Consider the following 24,277-nt stretch of genomic DNA (forward strand, 5'->3'; position numbering starts at 1 on the left):
GAGAGAGAGAGAGAGAGAGAGAGAGAGACAGACTCTTGTTCCCCTTACCCCACTCCCCGTGGCCAGAGACACTTTCTCTTAACTCTGAGAGAAGGGGTGATGGAATCTCTCTGGGTTGCAGTTGCCTACTCTGTAAGATGAAGAAATGACCCCTCACACTCCTAGAGTCAAGGGATTGACCAGATGACCTTTTGGGTTTGGGTTTGGGGTAATTCTCTGAGATTATTTCCAATGGGCTTGTCTGCTGAACATTACCAGAGCAATCATCTGTGGATCGTGCCGGGGATTTGTTTTTGGTTCTCTGGGCAGGCTGGAGCTGACCACAGCATGATCACAGAAAACTCACTTCTTCCTGATAATCTGATAGGGACTTTTCTAAAAGGCAAACAGCAGCTTCAGTAATTATGCAATGTTCATTAAGCCAGGCCTGCCGCTGATAATGCGATCCAAGGTCACTGTTAAAGTTCAGTTTGCATCTGAAGCCTTTGGGACTGTGGCAACAGTTCTTTACCCTGGCTGCATCTTAGAATTCCCTGGAAGCTTCTAAGAAGCCCAGGCTTGACTCCACACCAACTAAATCAGGATCTCTGAGGGTAGATCCCAAGTTCTTGAGGACATGAAAATACTCCTGGCTGCTCCTGGGCCTTGATTTGCATGTGGGCCCTTGGCTGGATGAGCAGTGTAGGCAGGAGAAGGAAGCTATTCAGAGGAGATGGAAACTTTTCAGAGCCTCCAGTTGTCTGAGGTCAGATTCTGCCTAGCGTTAGGCTAAAGTCTACTTTATAACCCTGAGGTGATTCTCCATTCAAACCAGGACTTGGCTTGTTCAGTCAGAGAATCTGGGAATTTGGCGAGGGCGGGTTGTCCTGCTTCCTTCCGGGTGAGAGGGCAGGGAGGCACTGTCTCAGATGCGGGGCTGTTCCTCTGCTCCCAATTCAGGACTTTTCGCGGCAACTCTCAGCAGCAGTAAGGGCTGGCTGATGAGAGCGCCCAGCCTGGCCTCTGACACACACCCAGCGAGTGAAGGAGTGACTGCTCCAGGAACAAGCGCAGGGAAGGCTCAGGGGGCAATTAGGCTGCAAGACAAATGTCTCAGATGCACGTGGATGTCCCTTAACAATGAAAACAGTGAAAAGGAACTACAAGTAAACAAAGCTTGTCAAAAATTCCAGAGGGATGGAACCCAAAGAGAAAGCCAGGAATGGCTGAAGAATTCTCTACAGGGAATGAGACAAGATCATTCACCAATGAAAGTGAGAAAAGCACTAAGAAAGGTGTCTGCCACGGTAGAAAGCAGTCCTGGGGTATGATATCTCTGCTTCAGGAATGTTCTTCAGGAATGTGGTTTAAGTGTCCAGGGACGTCAGGACATCTGGGAGAAGCTGCCTGGGTGCTATTTATTGTGCCCTGTGTGGGCCCCGGGGGAAAGAGAATTCATAAGCTCAGAGGATGGATCATGAAAAAGCCACAAGAATCTCAGGACCTCCTAGGGAAACTTATTATCCTCAGGGCCAAAAGCCATGCCATGATAAAAGATCACAGACGGTGCTGGTCAAGGTAAGCGATGAGGGTACGAGAGCTGTGTTGAGGGCAGGGATGCCCCATCCTCCTGGTGCCTGGCATTTTCTCAGCGCTATGAAGGTGTGGTGCAGGCACAGTTTCAAGTCCCCCACCCTAGCAGGAAGCCCTGGGACACCCCAGCATAGAAATGCTGAAGTCCCTTGAATTGTACCCCATATCTTTAAAATTAAAAATAAAAAGAGATGCTGAAGCCTCCACCAACCAGGGTCAGGCAGGACTGCCACAGAATTGAAGAATAGCTTCTGAATCATGGAGTCATGGAATATCAGAGACAATGGCAAGAAGAACACAGACACACGGACAGTGTTGAGGAATAGCTTCTGAACCATAGAGTCATGGAATATTAAAGAAAATGTCAAGACAACACAGACAGTGATTGGGCGATATGAGTGCCAATCAAGCCAGGTCCGTCCCTCATCTTCTCAATCTGTTTATCTTCTCTGAGATGCCTTTGTCATGGTTAGTCTTTTGTGTCAACCTGGTTAGGCTACAGTGTCTGGTTATTTAACCCAACATGAATCTCAGTGTTGCTGGGAAAGTCTTCTGTAGATATGGTGGATATCTACCACCATCAGTTGACTTTAAGTAAAGATTACCCTCAATAATATGAGTGGGCCTCATTCAGTGAGTTGCAGGCCTTAAGAGTGAAAACTGAGGTTTCCTGGAGAAGAAGCAGTTTTGCCTTTAGACTGCGGCGTCGACTCCTGCCTAAGTTTCCAAACTGCTGGTCTTCCCTACAGATGGCCAACTTGCCAGCCCCCATAATTGCATGAGTCAATTCCTTAAAATAAATCTTTCTCCTTCCCTCTTTTCCTCCTTTCCTTCCCTCCCTCCTTCCCTTCCCTTCTCTCTCTCTCTCTCTCTCTCTCTCTCTGGCTCTCTGGTTCTGTTTCTCTGGAGATCCCTGAATTACACAGCATCTTTTCTCCCAATGGGATGGGAATGGTGGTCAATCCTACTACATGAAGTCATAGTGAGTTAATTTTTGTTTAGTTAGTTTAGGGTCTGGTAAATAAGCATTAATTTATCAAAACTTTCATCATCATCTTCATCATCATCATTATCGCCAGCAGAGAAGAGGTCTAGTTCAATCCCTTCCTTTTACAGGGAGGGAAACTGAGGCACAGGGAGGAGGATGTAATGCTGGAACTGTTCAAACATTGACCGTGTATAAATTCAACCTTGTGATGACCTTATGAGCTACATAATGTCACTATCCCCATTTTACAGACAGGAAACCTAAGGAACAAAAAGATTATGTCAGTGACCCATGCCACACTGCCAGTGTCAGCTCAGGGCCCCACTGTGCTCCTACTGGTTGGGGTGGGACTAGTGTCCAGGTCTCAGGGCTCCCTCCTGGCCTGTTTCCAGTAGTGTGCTCAGTGGCATGCTCCCCATCAGAGGGAAGTCTAGGTTTGGTCTGAGTGCAAGTGGGACCCCGTCCCTCAGCACAAGCTCCTTCTCTCTGGTACAAGCTGTGTCTCCCAGAGAGAGGCCGTGCCTGCCCCTAGTGAGGACCGAGAATGCTCTTAAGGAGTGGGACCCCAAACACGGTGACTGACTGGGCAGGGTATCTAGCTATGCTGTTTTCACAAAGAAGTTTGTTATTTTTAGAAAGACACCCTTTCCCTGGGCCTCCCTCCTTCCCAGGCACTTGAAACAGTTACTTATCAAGTTGAAGTTCTTGCCTATAGCTAAGGAGGCGAGGCATTTATCCTCTTCCTTCTACTCTTAAATTAGTAATTAAAATGTCTTGGAGACTAAACCCATTGCAAAAAAGATCCTGGGTGACTTTCTAGAGCTCCTTGTTCAGAACCAGAGGGAAGTTGATTCTCTTGTCATCTCTATAATAAGGATCCTTTTGCAGGGTATCTGTTTTATGCTCCCTACAGCTCTGGCCTCTGTTTGGTCCCAGCAGGGGGAGGCCAGTGGAGTTTAATTACATTCCTCCTATAGGGAACATTCAAGGAATGAGGCTTTGAAAAACAACTTGCACGACCAAAAGGGGGGAAAAAAAAATCAAATTAAGCAAGTGAGAAACAGGCATGCCTTTTGTGTCCTAGAGACCCAATCTAAATATTTAAATTTTAAAGACAGATTTCTAAATGCTTAACTTTATAAACTTTATGCATTGCAATTCATAGGGGAGTCAAATATTTCTTCTGATCTGGAATATTCATATGCCTGGAATCATAGGCTCTTGTAGTTGATATTTTCACACATACCATCTTTAGTTATAAAACGTAATCTAAAACAAAAAAAACCCAACACACAAAACAAACCATACTGCTGCCCACAGTCCTGGGGCAAAACAGACCTATCAGAAAACTTAGGGTGAATTGAGTGTCTGGGCCACAAGCCAAACATTTTGGAAAGGTCCCTCATTCTCTTCTGATTTTCCAATTTTCCTTTCTCTCTTGCCCCTGAGATGCCTCATGACGCGCTATTAAGTGAGCATGGAAGTAGCCTCCAGGCAGAAGCTATTAATTTGCTAACTTCTAGTGACACTCCAATACTGTGAGCTGAAAGAGGAACACAACAAAGGCTTGGAGGGGGACATTAGTGGAGGCAGGGGACAATAGGTAGTGATTTCCTTATTCTTGGAAGCATTCAAGCCTAGCCGCTTGATCTTTCAGATACCTGTCCTGGGTGGGAAGCTGCCCAAGGGCTCAGACTCCCTCCTTTTCTTGGCATGATGCGTTCTGGGCATCAGCTCTTGGGCCTGTGTGGTGCCCTACAATTGCAGGATTCTAGGGACCCAAGAGTTGCCTTCAACCTGCCACCATTACCCTCAGCAGTGGCTTCCTATCCTTGACCCTATCTTTCTGGGTAGTTACCCAGCATGTTACTCACGTGCCTCCCCAAGCTCTGCCACCTCAAATCCAGGCTCAGGGTTGGTCTCCAGGTGGAAGAGAAGGCGTGAACTAACTTCTCTCAATACCTATTTCTCACAGGCTAGGCCTCGCACTCGGCCTGGGATCTACCAGTGTTCCTGTTAGCCCAGGTTCCCTGCTCATGGGGCTTATATCCTAGTGGGAACCCGATGACGTTCCCCTCCCAGGAGCAGCAGCATGTTAATAATGGGCAGTGTGTCCACATGAAGGAAGGCCCTTGAAGGGTGCGACTTGAAGCCTTGTGATGGAAAGGGATAGTGAGGGAGGAGGAGTCTTTTGCTTCCCACCAGATGATACCATATCGAAACTCTTACCCACTGGTGTAAAGTGGCTTTGGTCCTGTGAAACTAAAAGGTGTGTGTGTATTCTTTTATTTCAAAAGTTAATTGTTGGAAATGAAACCCATTCTTTTGATGTTTTAAGAGCCCATCATGTGAGCAATAGTTAAATAAATGAGCCATTCATTTGCGAATCCAGCTCAATGCCAAGCGAGCTGCAGAAAACTGAGCTTCACCTGTGGAGCTGACTTTTCCAAGTTTATTTTTAATTCTTGCTTTCCTGGATGGATGTGAACCGACCCCATCAGCTTATTTGCTTAGCAAAGCTTGGCCCCTCTAGAGGCCCAGCTGTTGAATATAAAATGCTCTGATTTGCGACATGAAAGGCACGACATATCTGCTGGTTGGTGTGGCCCAGTCCCAGGAGGAACGTCTCTTTGCGGGTCCCCCTCCCTCTGCCCGGCAGGGTCTTGGGGAGGGGACTTGGAGCATTAATTGCTGAACATTCCAAGTGCTGAAGCGCTGCACTTGATTAAGCCAGGCAGCCCAGAAAAGAAGCTTGCAAGTCCTTCCTGCTCCTCAGCCTGCCTCCCCCTGCCACCCCTGCTGCAAGCACGTGGGACCTGGCTGTGTGTAATTATAGGCTTCTGGGACAGCCAGGGGCTCCCAAGTGGGCAGGGAGGTAGGAGGTAAAGCTGGGAAGATTCTGGGTTTCTCTGGATTTGCAGAATAGAGTCAGAACAAGAATAAGGGAAAGAAGAAGAGGAAGGAGGCTAAACGGTACTGAGGACACTGAAGAGAGGAAAGAAAGCAGAGACAAGGAGGAGAATGAGAGGGAGAGGGAAGAGAGGAAGAGGCGGGGTGGGGGGGTGGGGGTGTGGGGGTGGAGTAGTGGGTCTCTAACACCCCGGGGGCACAAGGCTTGGGAATGTGGGTGCCACTGCAGGGGCTCCTGGGAACAGGTCCCAGACAGTGTGGTCGGTTTCCCAGGGGTCACTGTGGGTATGGTCTCTGGATGCGTCCAGGGGGTGTGGAATAGGTTGGGGCCCAGGGTAGTGGCCAAGGAAGGTCTTGTCTCTCATTTACAGCCCAGATGGCCCCTGAGGGGCGCGGTCTGCCTTCCCTCAGGTGTCTCTGGGGAAGAGAATGGGCAGATGACCCAGCTCTCTAAGGCCACTCTGTATTTAAGAACCATATGGATAGTTACAAAGGGTTCTGCCACCTGATCCAGATTGATTGGTCACCCTGCCTTAGAGACTCCTGAGTCATCCACTGATGGGGCACAGAAGGGCCCCATATCTTATCTTCCTCTTGGAGTTGGTGTGTTGGCAGCAGCAGTCACAAATCCACACAGATAGAGTTCTAGGTGCACACCCAGGAAGGCCCCTCCTCAGAGGCCATGAGACTCCCCTTCCCTGATAAGAGTTGTCAGGATGCTACTTCCTTAGGTCAGATGCTTCTAGAAAGAAGGACAGGAGGTGGGCAAGTTGGGTACATTTCCAAGGTCCCCCCATTGAGGCTCCCACTCCTCTAGTGAAAATAACGGGCTCTGTTCTAGGCCACCAGAGAAACAGCATCTGGGGGCATTCCCTTTGACCACAATACTCTAGAATGGCCTCTCACATGGCACCTGGAGCTACTATATACACCATGGACTCATTAGGGAAGTTTAGTGGCCAAGTGGGGCTCCCTGACTACAAGGTCCAACTGGGTGGGTCCTGTTGGATGTGACATGTGTCCCGAGAGATGGCTCTAGTTGCCATCTTAATCTGCTTTGAAAATGGTTTTACATCCACTCAAAAGCTCCCCCTAGTTTTCCACCATGGAGAAAATTATTTAAGGAAGCAAGATGATTTTAGGATTAGTTAAGATTAATCCACTTCTAAAGAGTATTAGGATTGGGCCATTCCAGCATCACTTTATTTTCCACTCAATAAAGTGAGTGGCATCATGATTATTGGAATAATCTTGAAACCATTGAAATTTATTAGCAAATAGTAAACCACTGCAGAACATCAGTACTTTACTGTCGTGAGGAATAAATAAATACTTGCCACATGCATCACATCCAAGAGAGATGTTTATGGTTTGGAACCTGGCTCCTCAGAGTGCGGGCTGTAGATAGGCAACATCGGCACCACCTGGGAGCATGTTAGAAATGCAGACCCTCGGGCCCCAGCCCAGACCCGCTGAATCAGAATCTGCAGGTTTCACAAGACTGCTAGGTGAATCCTGTGCACAGCAAATTTTGAGACGCTCTGCCCAGTAGCTGGTGCTGCCGCCTGTTGCCACTTCCGCCACACTGCTAGTGTCCCCATTCTTTGTTCTATAGTTCGACTGTGGGGCTATTCATTGTTGTTTGTTTCTACCTCTTGCCTTGACCTCCTTTCTTTGTGTCCTGTTGTGGGATCTGTAGGAAGGGAAGGATTCACCAGGCCCTGTGTGGCTTGGGATGGAACTGATGGGGAACACCTGAGCTCATTACTGATTGCCGGACAGCAGGACCCCAGAGACCCGGGCAAAGAGGAGGACATCTTCCTAATGGGGAAAAACCCACTTTGTTGTTCACTTGATCTCAGAGTCAACCATGTCCCTCTCCCTGTGAGATGGTTGGCCGTGGGTGGGATTCAAACGGGGAGACCCTTTTTTCCTCATAGTAAGGATGAATCTGTGGTTAAGCTATTCACATTTTTCTCCCAACTCTCCCTCTGTGACAAAGGACACATTTATGAAATAGCTGGTTGGGGGTAAAATGGCTATATATTTTTTTCTTTGAGATCCTCTGGCTGCTTCAAGGAACAAATCCCCAACCTTGCTCACATTAGCAGCATGAGCTAATCAGCCAAAATAACCAGCACAGAATGTTCTTTTATTCTTAAGAGAAAAAGAAAGAGTAAGTTGTATTTTAATTAGTTATTTATAATGGTTACAAAGCAGCTCTTCAAGAGAAGTTTTAAGAATTTGGCCTTCCTTCTAAGGCATAACTGTGTTCAAATTATCCTAAAGAGAGGCTGTATATCAATCCAATCCAGTTTGTGATAAATTTACAACTGGGTTCTGCATAGCAGATTTATAACAACAATTAAGCAGAAGGAAAATGGGTCATAAATTTTGGTTGGCACAGTCCGGCACCAAAAAGAAGAAAAAAGAAAGGTTTAGCCAGATCGAAAGTCAATAATTTCAGCATAAAGCATTAAAACTATAGCAAAAACAATTTATATGAAAATAAGTTGTTTTTTTTCCTCCCATCCTTTTCAAAATTGTATATTGGAAAACACAATGAAGCATCCACATGACAAAGGTCTTTTTAAATAATTGGTGTGTTTTCTCCATTTCATGGGTGATGCCAATGGTACAAACCTTCCCCTGCTCCCCCACTACTGAATTTAATGAGCATACCTCCTCTTCAGTATGATGAAGGCGAGGTGGGAAAAGAGAACGTCTCCGAGAAATTGGGGGCACTTGAGAAAGAAGGGTTTAAAATGGGTTTTGATGGTGGGAAAAAGGAAGGGAGGCCAGATAAAGTTCTCAAGCCAGATGCTTTGGGAGAAAACACATGTGGCCTAGAAGGAATCAATCTGGAGGGATGAATTATAAAGTGGATGGCAACTGTTTTAGAAACTACAACCGAAATGTATACCCTAAAAGGAGAAAAAGTCAAGGCCACTTGGGTCGCCATAGGTGGTAAGAGATGGGATATTGCCAAACAATGTGTGGGTTTGAAACTGTGCATAAGGTGGTTCCCTACCATGAAGGAAGACCTTCAAGCACCCACAGACATGCTGGGAACTTAGAGTTGCCCAAAGTGGAGCATCTGAGTGACTGAACCTCACACCTTCTCAAGTGGTGGAATAAGGCAACTGCTGACCAGGAGGGACTGGCCTTGCGGAAATCACAGGACACATGGAATGGAGTGGCCACATTACTTGGAAGCGGAACACGAGAGCAGGCGGTCCTAGGACTGTTGGACTTATACCTTTGTGGCAGGCGGGTTTCTAAATGTCCAGAGGGGAGGTGAGTATGATCACATAACAGGAAATTTGAAAGTGGGAGCTTCTAGTCTAGGGACTATGGATTTTATGTACATGGTAGACATACTGTTTTCTGGCCATCTGGAAACCATTTACCCCACTTTTAGTCACAGGGATTTGGGGATCCACCCCTCCCCCATTCTGTTGAAGCAGTCTTAGAAATTGCAACCGGGCTGGACTCGGTGGCTCAGTCTGTAATCTCAGCGCTTTGGGAGGCCAAGGCGAGTGTACTGCCTGAGCCCATGGGTTTGAGACCAGCCCGGGGAACTTGGCGAGACCTCGTCTCTGCAATAAATCAAAAATTAGCCGGGTGTGGTAGCGTGCACCTGTAGTTCTGGCTACTTGGAAGGCTGAGGCAGAAGGATCGCTGGAACCCAGCGGGCCAACGCTGGGGTGGCAGTGAGTGTGCCACTGCACTCCAGCCTGGGCGATGGAGTGAGACTCCAACTCAAAAAAAAAAAAGAAATTGCAACCGAAATCTACACCCTGAAGGGAGAAAGGCAGTCATGGCCACTTGGGTCACCATAGGAGTCCAAGAGCCGGGGCAGTTGTCTGATTCAGGCATTTCGTTCTCGTTGGCTTTTGCTAATGCAGCAGAATTGCTAGTGTGCTCCGCCTATTTGAGCAAAGAAAAAATAACTGGGGAGAGATGGTAGGACAGAGAATGGGGAGGGCAGAGGGAGTAACCACGATGTGCTCGTCCCATGGGTCCCATGGACAAGGTGGAAGGCATCAGAGCTCGAGCCGTCTTGCCGGCAGCCTCAAGATGGAGGAGACTCTCCAACAAGCAGCAAGGGGACAGGGCTGGCTGCGGGAGCTGGATCCCATCCCCTCCTTTCCCCTGTGGGAAATTGTGTATGTGGAGGTCCTGGGAGCTCTCTGGATATACCCTGCATCTTCCCCACGTCAGGAGCTACCTTAGGGAAGCGCTGAGAGCAGCCTCAGGTAGATTTGGGGATATGTTTGCAGGTCCCATCCATGGAGGAGAAGGGGGACCCAATGGGGTGGGGAAGGACAGGAGGGTAGAAAAGAACAGACCACAGGTCAGCCTGTGCTAAGGGAATGAAGAGCTTTGAACTGGATGTGAGACGGAAGTTTTCATCTGGACCAGAGTGATGTAGACTTTTGAATGCCTAAAAGTGACAAGAAAGCTTTGAGATCTGTCTGAGATACCATCAAGGACAAGGAAAAGAGATTCATCAGAGCATATTTAAAGGAAATAATTGGAGAAAACCCAAGCAGTTTCATGTTTGTACCTCACTGAGTTCAGACTGTTGAAAATACTGGTTACACAGCTGTCTTGAAACCATTAGAGGAGGTCCTGCCTGAGAGTGGGGTATGCCTGGAGCTTCTGGAGGCAAGAGGTGGAGAGAGAGAGTAGCCTGGTTCCCGGCAACAGGGCTTGAACCCCTGTATGAAGCCATACCCGAAGGCAGCCCTGCCTTCTGGAGTTTTCAGTTATAGGGATCAGTACATTCTCTGAGCAACCTGGGTTGAGTTTTCTATCACTGTCCGCAGAAAGAGTCCTAACAGATCACTTGCACACATTCACCCTTTTTCTCAGGGGGAGGCTGGAGCTCTCAGTGGGGTTTCATAGGGTATTGCTGTAAAGGGAAATGGCTCAGGGAGAACAAACCCTAGCGCCCACATCCAACAATCGCATTGACAAATACAAGGAAAGGCCACGTAATGAGGTGTGGGGATGCTCTGCAGGAATGTCATGGAACAGCTAGACCAGAACTTTCTTGTGTGCAAGGGCGGAGCCTGAAGTCTGGCATTAACTGGCACACAAGAAATATTTGTTGAATGGAAACCAGCAGGAAAATTATAACAAGTCATACTTTACATGCAAATTTTCAGGAATATTTTCAGGAAAATAACTAATGTGTGAACATCTAATCTGCATTTCCATGTCCTGACAGATGGGCCATATTAACAGAGCTCTGATTATAGTCTGAAAAAATAAATAAATAAAAGAAGAAAAGAAAGGAAGAAAGTAAAAGAAAAAAGAAAGCCTACAAATATCTGTTGAGTGGTTACCATGTACAAAGCTTTATAAAGCAATGCTATTGTGACTACCATTGTTTTTTTAAAGATAAGTCTCTAGATATTCCCATTTCTCAGAGACAGTCCCAACTGTTACCTAGAGAAAGAAGATGACCTCTTGACAGGGGCAGGACTTTGGAGCCTGTTTTTCCTTGGAAGAAGGATTAGGCCCTGCGAGTCTAAGGCTGTATTCTAAAAATAGAATCAGGAACTATCTGCATCAGAATCACTGGGAATGTTTATGAAAAATGTGGGTTCCTGGGCCTGGAATATGTATTCTTTTTTTTTTTGAGTTGGAGTCTCACTCTGTCGCCCAGACTATAGTGCAGTGGCCGCTGCCGGCCACCGCAGCCTCGACCTGGTGGACTCCGGTGATCCTTCTGCTCAGCCTTCCAAGTAGCTGGAACTACAGGCATGTGCTACCATGCCCGGCTAATTTTTTAATTTATTGTAGAGATGAGGTCTTGCCAAGCTGCCCAGGCAGGTCTTGAACCCACGGGCTCAGGCAATCCACTCACCTCAGCCTACCAAAGCACAGGATTACAGGCTGAGCCACCGAGCCCGGCTTGGAATATGTATTCTAAACAATCTTATGTACACTAAAATTGGAAAAACCTCACCTGCCGTAATCTGTTTATTCATCTGTGGGGTCTCAGTGTCTTGTGACATTCTGCACAGTCCCATAGAAGGTGGTCCTCTGGGAGAAGAAGCCTTGATCCTAGGCTGGGGGGCATTGAAGGAGGCCAGGGCTTAGTGATAGCACCATCCTCCCTGAGGGCATGACTAGTTAAGGTCATACCAGAGGTAAGGGACTGTGTGCATGAGGACCTCTGAGTGGGAACACTCCTTGTGTCCTCTTGGTAGATTGACAGCACCAGACATGACTATGGCTGGAGTCGATGGGGTAGACCGATAGAGCCCCAAAGCTCTCTAAATGACATCACACATTCTAGACTTGATTATCTGCTGCCTTTTGTTGCCCTGCAGGATTGTTTTTTAGGAGGGGGACATTATTTCATAGACATGACCTATTGTTTCTCAATTGGTGATCACAATTCCGGAAGATGAGGATCATGACTTTTGCCTGTCAGAATGTTTGCCCCTCTCCTATCCTCTGCCATATCTATGACACTGCTGGACACTCATGAGATGCTTCCAAGTCCTTAAACCAGACCTAGCTTCTGGTGTATCTGAGCCCAGGGTGCTGATAGCATCCTAAGCTTCCTATGGGAAGTCACCCTTCCATGTTCTCAGTCATAAGAGTTGAATGTGATTGACCCCCAGACTGAGATCTGATTAGTGTAAGCCCCTTGATTCCACCATTTCCCACCAGCTACAATAGTTAGTTCAAGAATGAGCAGTGACCTAAGCATTTGGGTCAGAGTGACCCTCATGACTCTTACTGAGGATTTTAGGCCACGGATTCTCCTCTCTTCTCCTTTGGTTATGAGCAAGGAAGTAAGTAGCTCCAGACACTCTTAACAGGCTTCTTGGGACTTTGAGGGGACAGCACGACTGAGAATAAGGCCAATATAAGGAAGCACAGCCAAGAACTGGGGAGAGAGAAACCAGGGCCTGCGAACATCTTTGTGGCCTGGGCAAAGATTTACCTCAAGGCACGTCTGCTCTTGAGCTGCTCTATTAAGTGTACTCAGAGATACACATATATGCATTTTTTTGTTCATTTTTGCTTTTTGTTGTTGTTGTTCTTGCTTAAATCCATTGCTGTTACTAGCCAGGCAATGCCTCCTAAGAGACTGTCTTCCAGCTCCCCCTATATCTTTTGCAGTAATGTAGTCCAGTTCCCTATGGGCCTTCCCTTTCCCTCTCCTCAATTTAAACACAAATAAACAAACAACCACCTATAAAACAGAATAAGATGGGTGGCAGTGTTATTTAGATTCATGGCTTATGGAGACTCCATGCCCAAAGAATATTGATTAATGGATCAATGTCAATCTGGAGGGAAGCCCTGTCCTGTTCAACATTTTAATCAATGACTTGGATGAAATAGGAGACATGCTTACTAAGTCTCAGATGACACAAAGCTGGAGGAATTGCTACTATAACAGATGGCAGAATCAAGATTCAAAATTATTTTGACTGACTTGAACAGTAATAAGGGTAAATATAAACTCTTGCGTTTAGGCTCAAAAAATCAATTGTCTAAGCAGTGGATCAGGGAGACCCAGCTTGGCAGTTGTCATAACGACATAGAACTTGAAGCTGACCATAAGCTCATGTTGAGTCTGAGGTTGCGACACAGTGAATGCAGTTTTCAAATAGTTTAAAACTGCTCTGGAGAAGAAAGAGCAACCTTGCCTCTACTTCCCCAGTAGGATACTGAAGTGGAATTCTCTGGGTGATCATTTTCAGCTCAGTGTATGAAAAGTACATTGGCTTCAATAACAAGACAGGCCACATTTCACAATTGGGAATGTAATAGTAATTATGTCAAAATGTAATGGAACGGATGAGAGGATGGTTGTCTTCCTTTTGAAGCACAGATTTTAAAAGTTAATCCCTATAACAACTCATAAGTCAGAGCAACACACACACACGCACACACGCATGCACGTGCACGCGCGCATCCAGAGAAAAAAAAACGAGGTAAGAAAGCAAACTTGCTCAGCACCCTTGTTAGCCCACCAAGAGGAACCTCTTCTAGAAGGAGCACCCAGAATCTGGGCTCAGCACTGATGACTCTGTTTTACCTTCCTCCCTCTGTGAGCCTCTGCCCCGTTCACCCAGTCTTTACCCAAGCTTCTGCTTGGCCTGACCTCATGTCCACTCCTTCCTCCTGGTTTGGCTCAATTTTTCCTGGCTCACATCAGCCTGCCTCTGCCTGGCAGCTCCACAGTCAGAGCACTGGGAAGTCATACTTCCTTCCCAACCTCTGTCTTTTGACCCTGACTCCTTCCTGGGACTTTGTAGCTTCCCGAGCCAGGCCTGGCTTTAGGGATGGCCCCAGAAAGTGAAGGTATGCGCACATCCTTCTTTTGTTTTTTTCTTCTGTTGCTCTGAAAACTCCATTTTACTTGCGAACTCAGAGAGATGGAGAAGCTGGGCAATGACCCTATTTGATCTTTTCAACCCAGAATGTGATTTTAGCAACTTATAAAACATAGGTTTCACTTTGACCAACACAGAATCAACTGCCCTGTGGATGGATATGACACAGGCAACTGAACTTGACTTGCACTCACATGCTTTTCCTTAAAGAGGTCCACTTCTCTCAGAAGCTTCTCTTGGCAATCAGGGTTGGTGGCCAATAGGTAGGTGGCAAAAGAGAGTGTGTTGGTGATGATCTCGTAGCCAGCAATGAGGAAGATGAAGGCCTGGCCCACAATCTCATCCGCAGACAAAGGCCTGGACATGGTTCTGGGCTGGCCTTGCCAGGAAGGACCCAGCTCGCATCTGGTGGAGGAGAAGACTTCTCTGACCATGTCAAAGTCCTCCACACCCACGGAGCTGGCAGAATGTCGGGCATCCAGGACCATTTGGAGGAAGTCTCTCCGCCTCTAAGAAACAGAAAAAGGAAATGCTCATTTGGTCTTATAGTCACAAGTATGAAGCTTCTTGGAAAAGAAAGGAAGTAGGCACGTGGGTGTCGCTTTTGAAGAACTTGGTAAGAGCAAGGGTTTCCATGGCTGGGTTATCTGAGATGGCAAGAACCTGGAAGCCACCTCACTGTCCCTCAGTGTCATGCTGGCCGGACAGATTCTGGTGCAGTGAAGAGCACTGGGATGCTGCCCTTAGAAAGGAGGCAGCCGTTCCATCTAGGCTGATTTGGAAAGCTGTGGAGGCACTTTAAGTAAAACAAAGCAAATCATGGAACAGTATGCATCGTGGGGTCTCATCCTGCAAAAACACCAAGTGTACAATATCTATAATCATGTACATTTGTGCATGCATAGAAAATACCTAGCAACAGTCATACTCCACCATCCATAGTGAGCTGGAGGAGGTGGAAAACTGTAGGGTCTTTGACTTTTTGCTTTATCCATGTTTGTATCATTGGTTGGTTTTCCAACATAAAACCGTTAAAGTATCATATAGATTTAAATCAAAACGCGTGCACCATTGTTCACTTACGCACAATTCAAGACTGATATGGGCAGCCATTGTTTTTCTCATCCAGTAGAAAATTAACAGAGTCGGGCTGGGGAAAGGGACCCAGCTCCAGGGAACTTGTCTTCAAAGTCTCCAGACTTTGCCTTTTGTGTCCCCCAGCCTAAACTCTCCATCTGGGTTTCCTCTGTTCTCAGTAATCCTCTACCCCATTGAAGTGCTAGAAGTTTTTTACCATTTCCTCTACCTTCTTTATCAGTCATTTGCATATCTTTATATTTTTACTATCACTAATTGTAACAATAGAAGCATTTCTATATTGCTTTAGAGTTAACAAAGTGTATTCCTGGTGCATCTCGTCTTTGAAATGCTCTTTAATGTGATGAATGCCAGTCAACAAGTTGCTTTTTTCCTGAAGTTTATAGGACTAAAATGGCCAAAGGAGAGTACCAGAACAACTGACAGAAAAATGGTATAATTTCAAAGTACTTCACCAGCTGTAGTGTTTTCTCAATTTATTGGCTTCGGAATTTCTGCTGTACTGATAATCTATGCCGCACACATTAGCCTTTAATTCCATCTAAGACTGTTGTCATTTCATGTGTGGTTGCTTTTACTCCTCTGTAAGACTCTAAGCAACTCTAAGGCAGGACCCCACCTCCCACACCATGCCTAGTGTTGTGCCGAGCACATGTTAGGTTTGCAACACATAATTATGCAAATTAAAACATAATGCAATGAGTGCATTTTGAGGAAGGATTGTTGAGTTTGATAACAGCTGCATATGACTTGGAGCAGGAACCTTGGGTTAGGAAACCTGTGCAACTCTACTGCTCTCCAGCTTTGTGACCTTGGACAGTGTCTACTAAGATCCTGGCAGCGCTCAAGGTTAAGACTGTGGGTATCACACAATTTGGGGCCAGGGAAGAAAGCCTGAGCTTGCCACTAGCCTGCTCGGGGGTAATGGCTAGGAAAACGGCAATGGGTCAGGGAGAGTTGGCTGCCTCATTCCAACCTGGTCCTGCTGTTCCTGCTCTCCAAAGGCATCCTCAAAGGCTGGCCTTCCCCACTTCCTTCCCTCTTGTTGCTTGGCCCATATCTGTATGGCTGGTGAGGTCCCACTGCTACCCTGCTCCCATGGGGCAGGGAAAGATGGCACAGAGGGAAAGGACACATCCTCGGCTCCTGGACACCAGCACAGGACCCAGAACACCCCCAGACCTCTGTGTCGGTCCATCTGAGAGTTCTCAGGGTGTGATACAGCTGTGGTCCCTGAGGATCGGCTGTGGCTTTGCTGGGGTGGTGTAGGGGCAATGATGGGGTGAGCAGAGTTACCTCCACACCGTGCATTCTTCCAGAGGCAGAATGGTAGCTCCTGTCCTTTCCTTGAGTGCCGGCCCTGTAGACATCTTTCAGAGCCCTGTAGAAATCTTTCTTAACCTCCAGCTACAGAGGCCAGAGGAAAGGTCACTCTTTAGGGCCCATGTGCTGGAGAGGAACATTAGTGTAGATGGGTCTTTTTTTATTCATACTGCAGTATAGCAGCTATCTGAGCACTGCCCACTGAGGACTGAAGCAGTGCTGGTTTATGGCTCTCTCCAAGAAAAATACACACCTTGATAGATGTAGGTATCTAATCCACCCATTGGCTACAGCTTAGAAAAATATTTACCTTTTCACATCTGTGCTGCATTTTCACTGCGCAAACACACATCTGCTTGATGGAATGTATACAGAGTTCAGATGGTTTTAAAGTGAGTTTTCTTAGTAACAGTATAGGTCTGTCTTGACACGGCAGTCCCGGATTTGTGGTTGGGAGGTTTTTCTCAGATCAACTCATTGTTTGAAACAAATAGCACTAGAGTTTATAAAAGGAAAAGCTCTAGGCAATCCCAGTAATTGGATCTTGAATAACCTCTCACCTCTCAGTAAGTCATTCAGCACAACAATTTTAACATTTTCAGCCTGATTCCACCGCCAGGCTAGGGGTGTGTGTGTATCTGTGTGTTTGTGACAAGGCTCGGAAAGGGCAGCCCTTCGCAGCAGTGTTGAGGTTTGAAAATGGTTCTTTCTTCATCCCTCTTCCCCCAGGCTCCATCCTCACTCTGCGGAGAAGCATGAACCTAGATAAGAGTGTTCTGTCCTTCCAGGCCTCAGAGCCTAAATACCAGGGATACCACTCAGCTGATTCTTCTCACACCTCCAAGGGTATTTGGGTTGAGTTCACAATGGTGTGGGCCAAGGGCCACTACTTGACATGTACCTGCCCATCTGGATCTAGACAGGTTTGTTGCACAGTTTGAGGGTGTGAAGCTGGTCAGGGCCAGGTTGCTGCCCTAGGCTGCTCTGTATGCCAAGGCCCTCATTGACCCTTGATTTCATTCTAGGCCAATGCCGTAACAATTGGACCCCACGAATTCCTCTGAGCCACCCAGTCTCTGAGAAAACCCTTTTAAAGTCCCATTTTGCACAAGCCAGTTAAGGAAAAGTCATTTCAGCCTTGTTTTTCCTTTTAAGTAGCTTTCTTTCATGCAACGAGGCCCTTAAAGAACAGATTTACACACACACAAGCATATCCAATATTGAAATTATCTTTCTTCACATGGAAAATTCTTCTTTCTATTTTCAGTCAAGTTCAATCAACAAACATTGACTTGATGGCTACTATGTGCCAAGCACAGTGCAAGTCTGTAAGGAGGAAAGAGAACTCTAGGTCTCACATGAGGTGTACTAGGGAGACCAGAGGGCCCTCAACCATGAATTCTGTAGCAACGTCTCCATACTGAGAGGGGGTATGGGATTGACTGGCAGGTGCCTGAACTCCTCTCTAATATGTATGCTGTTCATGCAGTAGAACTCCATCTTGCCGTTTTTCAATATACAGAATATGCTCATGAAAATTACATGTGGGCACATTTACCAAGAAAATTCTTTTGGGTTGCTGTAGCCTGTGCTGGGGGCGATGCCTGCACTAGAGAGGCAGTGTTAGGGGCAGCTTTAATTTCACCCACCCGTGTTGGAGGATGGACGCATTGCTATGGGCATCTCTCTACCGTGCGGCCTTCCTCTTTCTGTCTGACCTCCCCTAACCTGTCTCTGTTCTTTCTACAGGCCCCAGAAAGTTCTAAGTGGTAGATTGCTAAAGGACAGCACGATGTGATGGGCAGGGCTGAGAGGGAAGAGAACAGAGACAGCAATGCCAAATTAGGTTCCATTCCATTTCAAGGCTGTGTCCTAATAAGACACGTTACCTCTTCTGCGGCTTGCTGGTCCCGCGAGGCAATCACATTCCTAATGAGTTTGTTAAAAAAGCCATTCAGTTCATCTCGGTTCTTATTGGGCAAAATCCAGGCCAGTGGGACCATTATGGATGGAAATGATACTTGAAAGAGAAAAACAAAAGTGGCATTGAAAAGGGGTGGTAATAAACCAGGGCCATTAGATGCCTGTTCCCAGGAAGCACACACGGGCTTTGGGGAAGGCCTTGAGTTCTACAGGCCTGCCCTCCCCTCCACAAGGCTGCTCCTGGAAGCAGGTGAGCTTTCACTCCATCCCCGGTCCTCACCATTCCTGGCACATAGTAAGCACTCAGTAAACATCTGTGCGATTAATTGAGTCCTTGCTTCCATCTGGCCCTCCAGAGGTCAATCTCATACCTATAAATTAATGTTTCAGGTCCTGGATATGACAGCCCGAGGTCTTTGTATTTCAAGAGAGATCAGATTACAGGCTGTCTCAAGTCTTAGCAAATGGCAGAAGCTGACTTACTTTTTAAACTGTCTGGTTATTTGTGTTTTTTTCTTTCTGTTTAGTTGTCCCCAGGGCGATTTCCCAATCATTCCTGAGACTTGCTTCTGCAGTTGCTGACGAGGATGCTGCTGGCCTCGCGGGCTGGACACCTCCCTTGCCAGGCCACATACAGAATTGCCACGTGCTCTGCCATGCACGCGGGACAGGCTGCCTGACCAAGGGCCCTGCAACTCTCCTGGAGAGAGGTGCTGGGTCGAGCTGGCTGGGTCAATTTCTTGCTTTCCACAGGGCCCACTGTGCACTGGGCTCTGCGGAGCTGGGCTAGGGATCACATGTCCTCTCAGAGCCCAAGCCAACACAACACAGCAGGGAGGAGGACTCTGCAGGGGCAGAGAGAGGAGGGGCGGCAGGGATGGGCCAATGGAGCCACCTGCTCTATGGGTCTGGTGGAGGCATGAGGAGCAGATACAGCTGGGGCAGCCCCTGGGAGTAGGGATGAGGACAAAGCAAGAGACTGTGGGACCACAGAGACTATGATTTCAGGGTGGAGCTGATAGAGGTGACAGGTGCGCCTACTGAAACTGGCTCAGAAACAGGAATGAAGTCTGAGGCAGAAGCATCGCCTGAACCCAGGGGTTGGAGACTGTGGTGATCCATGTGAGCCACTGCACTCCAGCCTGGGTGACAGAGTGAGGCTCCAACTCAAAAAAAAGCAGGGAGGAATGAAACTAGCCAAGTAATGAATAAAATTTACCAGCCCCGCAGAATGGTTAGAAATAATGGCAATAATCAATAACAATAATAACACTTCAGTGCATCTGTAAAAGCAAGAAGATACTGGAATTGGCCAGAGGGCAAAAACTCACTTCTGCAATAAAAATAAAATTAATAGACACATCTCCACAGCATTAGGTAACCTACTAGTCACCTGCCACACACGATTTCTAGTTTACTATACTTTGGACTTCAAGGGTTGAGGTCTTCTGAAGATTTTGCTTGAGGGGAGAAATGTCCTAGAAAATGAAAGACTTTGGGTTCCAGTCTCAGCTCTGTCTTTCTCGGCCTCAGTTTCTCTCTGAAAAAATGGGGACAAGAATATTTTTCTCATAGGATGAATACCAGGACTAAATGAGGAAACACATGCAAAGTGTTTGGCATTGGCATGGTGCATCACTGCTGTCTCACCATGGCGATGGTGAGTGAGGCCAGGCTCTCTGCGGTGGTAATAGGTGGTCCTAGGTTGGTGACTGGAAGAGCCTGGTGACTCCAGGAAGACCAGACCTCTGCAGGGCAACTCTCAGAGGCACCCCGAGTGCCCTTTCCTTATGGCAGGGGCAGAACCCTGAAAGCTGACCCCAGTGTCACAGGTTCTGCCCAACTCACTGTGGTACCTCACTGTCCTTACTGCACTTACAGATGAGAACCAGGATAGGTCTGGGGATGCAGAACTTGAAGAAACGCCTGCAGTGTCTCACAAAGAGATCTTCAGGAGTCTGCTGGGAGTCCACCTCGGTGCCAAAGGCGACACTGGCAACCACATCTGTGGTGTAACAACAGTAGCACCTACAAGAGATGGGAACATATGGATTGGAGGGGACTCAGCTGGGTGCCCACCCACGGTGCAGCCTCCCGTGGACCGGGACCTTCATTGTCCACACGGCACACCTTGCCCTGCAGAAGTGCCTCAAGGAGGAGCTTCCTGTAGGCCTGCAGTGGGAGCGTGCAAGGGGGGCTGCGGGGATGAGACCCTTTGAGAGCAATAGGAGGGTTCCATGGAGACCTAGCACTGGCTTATCCAAATGAAGCCAAAGACGTAAGGAGGCACCACTTCCTCAATCTGAGGCTTCAGGCCACACACCAAGAGGGATGCTTTACAGTTCCCTCCCTGTGAAGGAGGGCAAATGGGTGACCTGAAGAACTCCACGAGTAACTGGTGTACCTCAAATTGTCATTGATGAATTAGCAACCTGATTCGTTTTATTAACTTAATCTTCCTCTTCCTCCTAATGATTTTACAGTTTTCTTAAGAGCAACAAACAAAAATCCAGGGCTCGTCACACTTAAATAAATACAAGAGAAACTTTGGGGCAGGCTTCATGAACGTATGTATATTATTACAGAAAACATACATTGCACTTTAGAAACAATCAGAAGGAAAAGTGTCTGGCAGGAGCTCTAGAAAATTTAACCTCTTAGACTATAGGAAACCTGTTCCTTGAAGGCCTTTTTATACTAGAATTATTCTTTTCTGTTATCTTAAAGGAGTAGTCAGATTAAGTTCTTTTTTAAAAAGGCTAACAATTGGGTTATTAATATCCTTTTGTAATTAAAAGGTCTATTTTTGTCCTTGATGCAGGCACACACTTAGCTCCAATTCTAGATAAGTTCTATAACCACTAACTTGTCATTAAAGAAGAAATGACATTTCCAGATGACTTTTTTTTATTTTGACTGCTTTTATTGAAAACATTTCTACAATTGATTACACATTTCTCTGCTATAGTAAAAACACAAATGAGACTACTAAATGTGATTTCATCTGCTCCTAATGGTTGAAGATTTAAGGGTTTTAGGAGTTGTTTACTTTGCTCTTAGAACTGACAAGTCCATCTTATCTTAGGCTCACTACTGCATCCTATAACCAGAGGGTGTGGATGAGATGACTATGTAAACAATATGGAGTAATACCAGTGCTGGTGATGACTGTGTTGTTATTTTATTAGCAATGATAATACTGCATTAGCTTCTGGCTGGTTCGCCATCCCCACTTTATTTCTCATCTGCTGAAAGCCATGATTTGTCACAAAATGGCTAAAGGTTTCTAGGAGAAAAGCCAGATGATCAGTCATTTAAATTTGGGTCCCACCAGGAGTCATGGCTTCTGGGCTGAAGCATTCCCCAATGTTTCTTGAAATGAAAGTGACTGGACTCTTCCCCAGGCCCCATTCTGCCTATTCCTGGGTCTGTGGAAGTCAGAGGGTGGGTCCTTCCACAGACACAGCAGGATACCCATCTCCTAGCTGTGGGCACATTCCTTTCACATGTTAAGTGGATTTCATTTTTTCTTATTAAGTCAGTCCATCCATGCTTTTATGAGCTTCTAGCATTTCCGCAGTTTGCTAGTCCCAAGGTAATTGTCCAGCAATTACGTACAGTTACAAGCAGCAATTCAAAAATGCAGTTTCTCATCTGTGTTGCAGCACCCTTACCTCTGAATGTCGAATGCATCCCCAGATTCTGCATAGCGTTTTAAATGAGCCAGGAGAAGGTCACAGGCTTGGCTGATGAGGGGCGTCATCTGATAATGGATGACAAAGGTGTAATTAGGGCACCATGCGAGGAGAACTCCTAACTTGGCTGCAGATGAAGAGGTTATATGTAGTGCTTTCTGGGAAAATGAACATTGCTTTGAAGGTGCTTGGCAAATGGCTAAGATCCAAAAGGAAGGTCTGAAATTCACAAATACTCATAAAATAAAATATAATAGCTATAAACATCTCTTTTCACTTGAGCAATCTTTTTTATTTTTGGAAGCAAAGAAGAAGAAAGGACTTAAAGTAATTATGGTGAAATAATTATGAAAATCATCCTTAAGTGCTTAGATAAAACTGAGAATCAGTACTCAGTTTCATGACACTTGGTAGCGTTAGAGAGAGTAAGTAGACCTCAATCTATATGTAATACCACTGGAATTAACTCAAGTCTTTACTTGCTTTTCCAATTATATTTTAGATCGTTCATGAGAATATGGAATCTTACTGTCCAAAACAACCTAAGGTCATCCATTTCAACTTCTTATTGAATACAGAAATTATTTTTACAGCATTTCTGATGGGTGGTTATTCATCTGCTCTTAAGCTGTTTGAGCCTTCGAATACAGGAAGACCCTTGACTTCAAGAGGCCTCCTATGTCTACACAGGGCAATTGTTGGATTTCTTTTTTTAATATTAAAGTTGTTTTATTATGGGAAGTGTCCAACACACACAGAAAGGTAGGGAGAATGGTATCATGGACGTTCGTGTCACTTTAACAAATGGAGCTCTCAGCTTGGGCTCCACTGCCTTGATCCTAATAGGCTCACTGGGGTGGTTGGAATTTTCTGTGGGGCCTCCTGGTCACCCACGTGACCTTTTATTCTCTCCTATATGTTCGAAAGGCCAGGCTGGAAATGTCAAGAGGAATCACTTTAAGCAGTGCACATTCTAAAACAGCATCATAGCTAAAGCAACATGCTGTAATACATTGTTCTGAACATCTCTCAAGGAAAACGTATTATGAAATGTTTCCCATGTTTGGATTTTACTATTCTGCCACTCAAATATTAAGTTCTTGAGGGCAGGGGAAATTTTTGTTCACCCATTTTTATATCCTCAGCACCTAGAACAGTGCCTGGCATGTATTAATTATTTGCTAAATGAGTGAATTAATAACTTTTGCTGATTACATAGTACCCACTCTTTGCTCTTAGAGTCTTGAGGTATTGGGGAAAGTTATTAAGTGTTTATCTGTTTGTCAGAAGGTATGTTATTGTGTTAAGGCAAAATCTGACTTCTTCTAACAAACAACCTTTCATGTCTGTGCTCTTCCACGTGGTGGTACACCCAGCACTCAGTCGGCAGGCATCTACTCGCTTCTCATCTTCGCGTAGACAATCATGCCCCACTCATGATGATTCCTCTTACCTCATGGCTTGCACACTGCTCTCCAGGCTTATTGCTCTCTTTTAAAATCAGGGTCACTCTCCAAGGTGGCCCCATAAGTGGAAGGCAGTACTTCAGGTGTGAGCCTGGTAAAGGGTAAGTGAATCGCTTCCTGTGATGCATATCCTGACATCAATTATAAAGCCAGGTTTATGTTGACTTTTTAGACGGCACATAACGCATGCAAATATTGAGGTTCAGGTCAACAAAAACCACAAGATCTCTTTCCACAAATCATAACCATGTGTAATTTATATTTTGACTTTTTAGAATCCATTCACTAGAAAGGTGTTATATTTATGCTGCATTCGTTTCTGTGTAAAGTCGTTAACCTCTTAAATTCCTGGCAGAGTGGGACAGCTGGGAGGACACACAGCTTTGTGGAAGTCTTTCCTTCCATAGTCCCTCCAAGTCAGCCCCACATGTCCTGGGGCATAAGGAAAGAAATGCATCACCAGGCCCAGCTCCTCTGCGGTGAGAGCCCTCTCTGAAGAAGTTTGTCCTGGGAAGCAAGGGGGGTGTTCCTGCAGCTCCAGAGTGTGTGAGCTGGGGTCTGAGTGCAGAGCTGCATTGGCTTCATGGGGGCTGGCACATGCAGGAAGTCCCCAAGGCAGGCACAGGGCCTTGGCAGCACCAATGGGTAGCTGAACAACAACTCAAGGAGCAGAGCATTCAGAACAGAACACACCCAAGTGGAGGGATGGCAGAGCATCTGAGACCCCCCGCCTTGTTGCCAGACTCATGGAGGAGTGGCGAGCTCAGAAGAAGGATTTGTTGTTCGTCAAGCAGCAAGGGCTTAGCACACTGGGGTGTTTGAACACTGGCTGAGCCAAGGGATGAACACGCACATTAAAATCCCATCACCGGCCAGGCTCGGTGGCTCAGCCTGTAATCCCGCACCTTTGGGAGGCTGAAGTGAGTGGAT

The 24,277-nt window shown here is 46.4% G+C and overlaps 1 protein-coding gene across 1 annotated transcript in view; it reads right to left on the reverse strand.

Annotated features, from left to right (window-relative positions):
- Window positions 1-21,978, reverse strand: part of LOC103250556 (thromboxane-A synthase) — a 58,667-nt gene extending 36,689 nt beyond the window's left edge. The window contains exons 1-4 of the mRNA XM_008049148.2: window positions 21,861-21,978; window positions 20,066-20,214; window positions 18,153-18,283; window positions 14,037-14,351 (exon numbers count right to left, since the gene is read on the reverse strand). Of these exons, the coding sequence (XP_008047339.1) occupies window positions 14,037-14,351; window positions 18,153-18,283; window positions 20,066-20,214; window positions 21,861-21,949 (684 nt within the window). The 5' untranslated portion in view covers window positions 21,950-21,978. The remainder of the gene's footprint in view (window positions 1-14,036; window positions 14,352-18,152; window positions 18,284-20,065; window positions 20,215-21,860) is intronic.
- Between the last annotated feature and the right edge of the window lie 2,299 nt (window positions 21,979-24,277).

The sequence above is a fragment of the Carlito syrichta genome, unplaced genomic scaffold (genome assembly GCF_000164805.1).
Source record: "Carlito syrichta isolate Samal-C Ts95f unplaced genomic scaffold, Tarsius_syrichta-2.0.1 Scaffold130598, whole genome shotgun sequence".
NCBI classification, from domain to species: domain Eukaryota; kingdom Metazoa; phylum Chordata; class Mammalia; order Primates; family Tarsiidae; genus Carlito; species Carlito syrichta.